Source organism: Notothenia coriiceps, unplaced genomic scaffold (assembly GCF_000735185.1).
Source record: "Notothenia coriiceps isolate Sejong01 unplaced genomic scaffold, NC01 NC01_scaffold00037244, whole genome shotgun sequence".
Lineage (NCBI taxonomy): Eukaryota > Metazoa > Chordata > Actinopteri > Perciformes > Nototheniidae > Notothenia > Notothenia coriiceps.
In genome coordinates this window covers 531114-540233 of record NW_011369945.1, presented here as the reverse complement: position 1 = coordinate 540233, position 9120 = coordinate 531114, and the positions used below count along the sequence as shown (strand labels likewise).

Genomic DNA, 9120 nt, shown 5'->3' with positions numbered 1-9120 from the left:
TTCTTCTTTAGTCTAGCGTTTTATAATTTTGTTCGCTCCCGGACAGAAAAAAGGGACCGGTTCCTGTCCAAGGACTTGTGTTGTTGCACTGCACAGGAAGTGCACCAATACAGAGCATTACTTCCTCACTCTGATCTCACGACTGCCTCTCGTTGCCTTGCGGCGAGGTCGGGAAGTTGTATAACGTCACTTGGGTAATTTCCTCGGGCATGTGTACGGCGGTCACAAACGCAACCGACCACAGAAATCAACATTCGTGTCACCAGTAGACAATAATCGTAGACCAATCGATCGATACGGATTGCTTAAATTTCTCCGAAAAGGATCGTTGGTCCACCTTCTCTCAGAGAAGGACTCTCCGAGTTTAATTGGAGTCGACGTCACTCCAATTCCGTGTAGAACTATACTAGTAATATTATTAATTACTCTGTGTAATCTCTGATTTACTTTTTGTCATTTTTTATGATGATACTGCCATGGTTTTCAACAATTTTTATTGTCTTATCTCAAATTATTCCCCTAGCACTAAACCATTTTATTAGGTTTTTCTCTTTTTTTAGACGGATGTCAAAGACAAAGTTATACCACAAACTTTCTACATGGGGTAATCTAGAGGGAGTACAACGAGAGTTTTCACGTGGTCTACTACGGAAAATTGAAGTTAGTAAATTTTTTTTTTAGAAGGCCCCCTTCGTACGGGGGGCTTGGGGGGATCTCCTCCAATCCAGGGGGAGGGTGAATTTAGTACAAAGTGTGTTACCTATGCTTGTTTAATTATTTTGCGGTCTAGATTTCTTCTTCTTTTTTTAAGTGAGAAGTTGTCCGTCTGTCCGTCCCCAACCCCAAAACGAAAACTCTTCGGTTCTCCACGAATTACACAAGTCACCCAAAGCAGCGTTAAAAAAGCGGGAGGCGCCGAAAAGCGACTAATTTGCATCACTGTATGTCAGTGGCTTTTAACTTGGAGGTTCTGACAGAAATTGAGATTAATGGGATATGAAAAAACTATGTCTACTATAGAGAAGGGTCTACATTGTTTTAGCTCAGTTTGGAAGCATCCATACATGATAACAAAGTAAAAAACAGGAAACATCTTGAAATGGAAAAACATGGTGATAATTATGAATGTGCATCCAGTGACATTGCTTCTGTGTGTAAATAGCATAGGGTACCTGTCCTTTGGAGAGACTCTCCCATCTGTCGGGGCCCTGAGGCAGCAAGGAGTGCAGGAGCTCCATCCTCTCTCTCAGCGGAGGCAGCAGCATGGTCGCCCCCACCGACAGGGTCTCGATGACCGCCTGATGGCACAAACACACACCTACTTATTCCTCTGCTGCAGGTGATGTAAATTATTCAGAGCTTGTTGACATTTGCAGTAAATGACTGTCTTTATGTCCCATGTGCTAATCAAGAACAAGGAACACGATGTTTCTGTAAAGGAAATGTGAAATGAAAAACACAAAAATAATTGGTCCAATTACGCAGTGATTACAAGCCTTTTCAGGGGGAATACAAAAGCAAGAGCCAAGCAGTTACGTCTCCCAGTTTCAAAATTATAGTTAATGTGATAATTATTGAAACAGACATATGCTGTGTTAATAATTGTTATGGTTTGTAGGATTTTTTTTTTACAGTTTAATAGTTTGTCACTTTGACAGACCCTCCATTACAGAGACCTCCGTTTTCTTAATGTCATGTAGATGACACTCAGCTTTACCTCTCAACAAAAAATATGTCTGCAACCACAACTCCTGCCTCACTGACATTGAAAACATGGACATATCTGAAGTCATTATCATCGTCCAAAATGTTCTTCACTCGAACCAGAATTGTTCTCTTAAAGAGGCCATATTATGCTTTTTGGGGTTTTCCCTTTCCTGTAGTGTGTAATATATTTCTGTGCATGTAAAAGGTCTGCAAAGGCTAAAATCTCAAAGTTCCCAATGGGAGTGTCTCTAAATGTTTCGCTATTGTTTGACATTTCTTTATGTATGTGAGGAATAAAGAGTAAGTGTCAGAAAGAGGGACAGCGGCAGGGATCAGGAGGCAGATCAGACTCTAGCTGGACCACATGGTATGTTTTATTCCCCTTGCATACATATTCCATTTCAGCAGCACAATCTAGCGCAGGGGTGGCCAACCCGCGGCTCGCGAGCCGCATGAGGCTCTTTGCCTAGTTTAATGCGGCTCTTCAGTTCATATCGAATTTTATATGTGTGAGTTTGGGGGAGAGACACTGACTCCTGACTAGTATTGCACGGTGTACCGATACTTAAAAGGTACCGCGATACCCTGCCGTTAAAAACGTTACGATTCCTCCGTTTCATTAGTATCGGTACTTTACGAATGACGGGGGGGAAGTACTCCGGTGAGAAAGCGCAGATTTAATAAGAGCCGTGTGTGTTCAGCGCTCTGCTTCCACTCCCTGCACTGCAGCCGTGCCTGCAGTCCCTCCCCTCTCAAGCACGCTCAAGTGCCTCCCCTCTGTCGTGCAAGCGCTAGCTGCCAGAGCATTTGAGAAAACGAGAAGCATGGCTGCAAGTGGGAGTGCAACTGCCGCTGCGCCTCGGCTTGTTGACAAAAAAGACGCCAGAAGTGAAATTTTGATATTTTAGCTATACCTCTTGACAGTGAGGGCAAGCCTACGGACACCACGAGGCCTGTCTGTAAAAAATGTATTAATTTTATTCAATACGAATTCTTGTCATTTATTTTATTTATTGTTCTCATTGTTTAAAATTTGTGTTATGGTTATGGTTCTGGTGTGAAATAAAGCACAATAATTACATTTAAGACTGTTTCCCTTTTTAAAGAATAGCAGAAACGAAATCGATATCAGCAATTCTTGACTTGCAGTGGCGATGTGGAAAATTTTTGGTGGGCTACTGGAAATGCGAGACAACAGCCACATACTACGGCATTTAAAATCAAGAGACATAAATAAGAACATTGTGTGTGTGTGTGTTGTGTGGTGTGTGTTGTGTGTGGTGTGTGGTTGTTTGTGTGTGTTGATGTGTGTTGTTGTGTGTGTGTGTGTGTTGTGTGGTGTGTGTGTGTGTTGTGTGTGTGTGTGGTGTGTGGTGTGTGTGTGTGTGTGTGTGTGTGTGTGGATTGTGTGTGTTGTCCATACTTGCCACCTCCCGATTTTCGCGGGAGACTCCCGCATTTCTCTCCCGATTTCTGCAAACTCAGATTACTCACCACTGTTTCCACTCGGACTTTAATACAGCTAACATTTGTTTGGCATTCCACATGCAGTAAACTCCTGGGTGTCTTCTTCTATCCGCCTCGACGTGAATCGAGCAGAGAGTTCCCTCGAGAGGCGAGTTGAGATGAGAGAGGAGTGAGATATAGCAGAGTGATTGCGAGAGACAATCTCGTCACTGACCCTCAGATGGACACTCGATATTAGCTTCTCACTAGGCAGTACAAATATACGATATTGGATCCAAACAAAAAATACTCCATGATTTCCACATCAAGTATACAACTACAATAACTTCACAAATGTTAATCTACAGCTCCGCTATCATCAGCACCGGAGTCTACACCNATTTTTTTAATTTTTTTACTGTCCTATAGTACACATTGGAATGATTTCTTACTTTATTTTTTACACCTAGGCTATATTAAACAGATACATGTGTGCTCTCTCGCGAGAGCACACATGTATCTGTTTAATATAGCCTAGGTGTAAAAAATAAAGTAAGAAATCATTCCAATGTGTACTATAGGACAGTAAAAAAATTAAAAAAATTAAAAGGGGAGTGATTAGTAAAATATGCATAAATAAAAAGAAAGAATGCTAACTAGGTAACATAAGATATAAGAATAAACAAGTGTAAATGATTTGTTATTGGTTTTGATCATATTTTAAAGATGTTTGGATTATTGAAAAGTATACAGCTCCCTTTCAGTGTGTTGAGAGCTGTATCCATAAATACATTTTTTGTTCAAAGTGCACCAGATTGAGGCATTTCAATTCAACATTAAAAAAAAAATCTTCCCGGGGGTGCATGCTCCCGGACCCCCCTAGAGGAGGTGAGGTCCACCCCCAAATAAAGCAGGTTAAGATAATTAAATTGNTTTAACTTCAACATTTAAAAATAAATCTTTCCGGGGGAGCATGCCCCCGGACCCCCCTAGAGGAGGTGAGGTCCACCCCCAAATAAAGCAGGTTAAGATAATTAAATTGCATACATTTTCTTTTAGTAAACATTTGAAAACGGGTCCCACAGACCCAAACAGCACACAAAGGTTAAACTTCAAGTTGACTTGACCTGTGAGGTCAACCTCACAAAACGCTGCATTAGCCACAACTCAATAATTCAAATGTCAACTATGACAACTTTTGAGAAATGTTTAATTCGATAAAATGAGAAAATCATGACATTTGGAGATAAATGCATGTAAACTGCAACTTGAGTGGTTGCTGGAGGGACTACTTTTTTAAGGTTTTGGACTGTTGGTGAAGTACCGTAATTTTCGGACTATAAGCCGCGCCTTTTTCCCTATTTTTCGACGCTGCGGCTTATATAACGGTGCGGCTAATCTATGGATTTTTACAGCTAACGGCCACCACCTTTAACTCTATGGGCTCTATGGCCGGTCCGCGGACCCCCACCTTTAAGCGGCGGGTTCCAGCAGGAAAAGCTGGAGGCCGGAAAAGAGTGAGACAGGTAGCGCGCAAAAGTAAAAGTGGAACCGAGAGTGGTATGCCGCTGCTGCGGCTTATATTCAGGTGCGCCTTATAGTCCGAAAATTACGGTAGTTTTGCATGTTTTCATTGTAGCCTGACTGATGTGTTTGCTCTGTGCTCAGGTGACGGTGGAGTTTGCAGACGAGCCCAGTCTGTCCTTCATCTGCGCCGAGGTGGACTGCAAGGTGGTGCACGAGTTCATCGGAGGCTACATCTTCCTGTCCACACGCGCCAAGGACCAGAACGAGTCTCTAGACGAGGAGATGTTCTATAAGCTGACCAGCGGCTGGGTCTGAGCGGCCCCCAACCACCAGGCCAGGGGCCAACCATTGTAGGTCAGGAGCCAGGAGGGGAGTGGCTGGGGGGGGGAACCACAGTGTATGGGGTTTATTTTAATTCTAACTATTTCTCAGTCTGTTTGAATGTTTGGAGCTGTGCTGGAGAGTCCAGAACGGCGCCAACATTGCCACGGCTGATTTTATTGTTAAAGTGTTTCTTTGCATAAACGCTGACCAGGTCTTTGTTACAACACTAACTCTCTGGTGAACGCAGGCCAGATTATAAACTTTTGAAGGTAACCTCCTGTGGTTGAGCGGCAGCCTTACACACACCTGAAGCAGGAAGTGTTCTCCTCTCCTCCTGGACTGACGGCCATCAACATTACGTCCATGACAACCCTTTTTAAAGCCAATCAAACGCCACATTGAATCCCAAAGATGTTTTTTTCTCTTCACTTTTTCTCTCCCTGCCTTTTCTCCTAATAACTGAGCTAAAGAAGCTGACATCAGACTGTCATTAAAACATTTGTAATCCTAGTGCCACAGATAGCTACAGTTATATCGAATTATTTATCCTAAAAGACGGACTTCTTCTAAGTCCGAACAAAAGGCACTACATGTCCATCCTATCACTCTACGAAGGGTTAATCTCTTTAAGTCACATGTAAGCACTTCTACAGTATACAGTCCTGTTCATGAATAAGCTGTTGTTGAATTTCTTTTTGCTTTTGATGTCCTTGTGTTTGTTTTTGAGCTCGCCCAGAGGGTCGAGTCTCTGTAATGAATTCTTGTTGTATTAGCTGACAGGTGTGACATTGAGAGGTTTGTTTTGTATTTAATAAACTGCTAATAGTGAGCATGTCTGGAGACACACTACAGTACAGTGCACTGGGATGAGGGTCCTGCGGGTTTAGAAATCTTTAAAGAGAAGTAAATGTCATTCACTTTAGTGTTCAGTAAATCTAAAAGTTTTCTGAAAACAAGCTTTTAAACAAATATGTTAGTCGGTATGTTGAGCTAAGGTAGATTACTAAAGGTTGTGTATTTAAAATGTGTCTCTTCCTCATGTTTTAAAAAATATTGGAGGGTGCAACATGAAGCTACATGACCTGAAGATTTTAATTATCATTTAAGGCAGACCCCTTTTTTTTTTTTTTTTTAATTAAGCCGTTTTCTTATGACCTGGCATGAAAAAAACCAATATGGCGTCTACATTTTGCCACATCTCAACATCCTGTTTTAAATTACATCCAGATTTCTAAACCCCTGGCATCTCATCACGTGCACTACATAACAGGAGGAATCATAACTCCCTTTACCACCTTTTACCTTATTGCCATTTTGTCTCTCACACCATATAGTATTATTATTATTATTATCATTTTTATCATTACACACCAGCAACAGGTCACTGAGTTTGAAGAGCGAATATGCAACGCTTTCTTTTCTTCTGTCCTCAGTATGAAGGATCAGTAAATGAAGTATTATTTTTTTGTAACTAATGTAAAAACACAAACATTTTATAGAATTGTACAGTTTGTTTCTGCTGTGGGGGGTTTGGAAGTCTTTCCTTTCAGAGATGAGGGGGAAAGCCGCCCGTCAACATGTGTAGTATTCAGAATTGTGCCTACTTACGTTGTGTCCTTACTGAGTATCCAGATGAAGATAAATATGAATATATATGAAGATAACACTAGTCTCAAACTCCAGGTTTGATTAAGATATTTGTCAAGTACATATTATAATTTTTTTTTTTAAACAAATACGTATGCCTTTTCAATGTGCTCTTCATTTCTTGCATTTCTGCTTCATTTTATTGATTTTCTGCTTTCGTTTCTGTCCATTTGCAGCCCTGGGTTGTGTTTTTAGCTCATTCTTTAGACTAACCGTGATACTTATATTGTGCAAATTAAGTTTTCTCAGCGCCTTTTTTAAAACACTTCACTTATTCGTCTGTTTTCGTCACAACTGAAGTGTGCCATTTAATAATGTCCATATGAAGGAGACCCTGGAGTTTGAGACAAATCAGCATAAGTGAACAGAGGTAAGAGAAAAGCAAGCCTAGTCTGTTTTTATTTTCTCTGATGTTGTTTTAGTTTGCCTCCAGTGTCGGGAGCGGCGGTGCATGTCCTGCTGTTCTGTTTTCTGACTGTAAAAAATGCATTTATTTTAAAAAATAAAGTAATTTTTATTTAATTACAGTGTTTCTACTTTTCATTTACCCTTACAAAGAACAACGTGTCAGTGTTGTGACACCCAAACCCATTCCCAGTAAATCCAATCAAATTTTTCTTTTTTTTGAAGGCTTGGTCATTTCTTTAAAGAAATAGGCACTGGGGTTTTGGGCAAATGTTACTCTTACATTTGTTGCGGTGTATTTTTGCCTCAATACATATTTGGTGTGCTAGCGAGTGTTTATGGCAGTAGGGTGAGTGTGGGTGTCCATACTGTAAAGGGACAACCAGAGCAACGCTGGGTTTTTTTTGGGACACAGTTTAAAGTAATTTGTGGGATCACTTTATTGTTAGATTTTGTCTTTCACTAGGAAATCCCTAATGGCCAGCCTCTTCCTTATAAGGTTCTCTTAAAGCTCATGGTTTATTAGGAGAAAGTGTAATGTGACTCAACACCTTGGTCTCGAAGGCCTTTTCAGTGTGGAGGAAATGAGAAGCCTGTGGAAAAAGTGCTCATATTCCTAAGGGTCCTTAGTGCTCTTCTGAGATTTTGAAATGCGTCATCAGATCTATCGCAGTAAAACTCTCAGAAGTGTAGTAACTGCACTGAATCTGATACTAAATACAAAAGAAGCTAACACATTTACAAACAAATGAACACTTATGCTACAGATTTACCTTATGATTATTCAGCCTTACATTAAGTCTGCATATGGTAGCAATGTAGGCTAAAATCAAGAATGGTTAGAGATTCATAACATACAGTAATGACGAACAACTATTAACCAGCAGGCTGACAGGTTTGTAATGTTAACACACATTAAAAAGACCTTACTAAAGGAAAATAAATGAAAGTGTTTGAATGTGCACTGGTTCTGTTTCCCCACTAGAGGGCAGTGCCCAACCACCTGTCCTCCCTAACTCTCGACCGCAGTCTCCTGCTCAGTGCGTCACAAACTTTTCAAAGATGTTTCCATTCCCAAATCTGAGAAGTTTACCCAGCATCCCAGCAGAAAACCGAGTGGCAGACTGAGGAGGAGATTAGATGAGAGAACGCCTGCAGAAAGTCTGTTGTTTTCTTTGGAGACATGTCCATCTGTCACCTGCCGAGCAGCTGGGGGACTGAGGTGTTGGTGGCCATAATGACAGCTTTGGAGTTGCTCACACCACCTGATGTCCACAGTATGCACCAGCAGGTAGGCAATGGGAGGATGATGATAGTGAGCACAGACCATAAGGTGACAGTTTAAAGGTCCCTTATTATACTGTTTTTCATCAATATATTATAGGTCTCAGATATATAAAAAAAACATGTCTCTGAAGTGTTTGGCTTGAAATACCAAACGGATCATGCAATGTAGCATCCCATAAACCTCTGTTTCAGCCTTGTTTCCAAAGTGCTGATTCTCTGTCTGTTACTTTAGATCAGGGGTGTCAAACTCAATTTCATCGTGGGCCACATTAGCATTATTGCACTCAAAGGGCCGGTTGTAACTATATAAATATACATATATAAATACATAATATATATGAAATAATGTATTGTATTATATTTTTGCCTTTGCATTGGATTATCATTGGATAGGGTAAAAACTTCATAATTAAAGTATACGTCTGAAAGCAGAAGTCTAGGTCAAATCATTTATGGGCAACATGCTTCTGTAAAATAAGATAAGATAAGATGGACCTTTATTAATCCCAGTGGGGACATTCATTGGTTTAACAGCGAAAGGCTAAGATTGAAAAACAGGACAGCACAAATTCCCACAGATTAATACAATTAAGGATAAATCAAAGATAAAAAAAGGAAAAGATAAATAACTATAAAATAAGAAATTAATTAAAATGAACATATGTAGATATACTGTAGTAGTATGTAACCGTAAAAACGTATTATATTCTTTGCAAGCTCTTGCGGGCCACATAAAATGAAGTCGCGGGCCGGATTTGGCCCCCGGGCCTTGAGTTT

At 40.5% G+C, this 9120-nt stretch overlaps 3 protein-coding genes across 6 annotated transcripts in view; all 3 read left to right on the top strand.

Moving 5' to 3' along the window:
• The window catches only part of fermt2 (FERM domain containing kindlin 2), a 50796-nt gene extending 43625 nt beyond the window's left edge, over window positions 1-7171 (top strand). For all 4 annotated transcript variants that reach the window (XM_010793153.1, XM_010793154.1, XM_010793156.1 and 1 more), the window contains one exon: window positions 4822-7171. In XM_010793153.1, coding sequence (XP_010791455.1) covers window positions 4822-4995 — 174 coding nt within the window. In that variant the 3' untranslated portion in view covers window positions 4996-7171. The remainder of the gene's footprint in view (window positions 1-4821) is intronic.
• Window positions 1-9120, top strand: part of LOC104965166 (gamma-aminobutyric acid receptor subunit beta-1-like) — a 417189-nt gene that overhangs the window by 298213 nt on the left and 109856 nt on the right. The gene's annotated exons all lie outside the window — the stretch shown is intronic.
• herc1 (HECT and RLD domain containing E3 ubiquitin protein ligase family member 1) overlaps window positions 8240-9120 on the top strand; it is a 99737-nt gene continuing 98856 nt past the window's right edge. Inside the window, exon 1 of the mRNA XM_010794105.1 lies at window positions 8240-8347. Within this exon, the coding sequence (XP_010792407.1) occupies window positions 8240-8347 (108 nt within the window). The remainder of the gene's footprint in view (window positions 8348-9120) is intronic.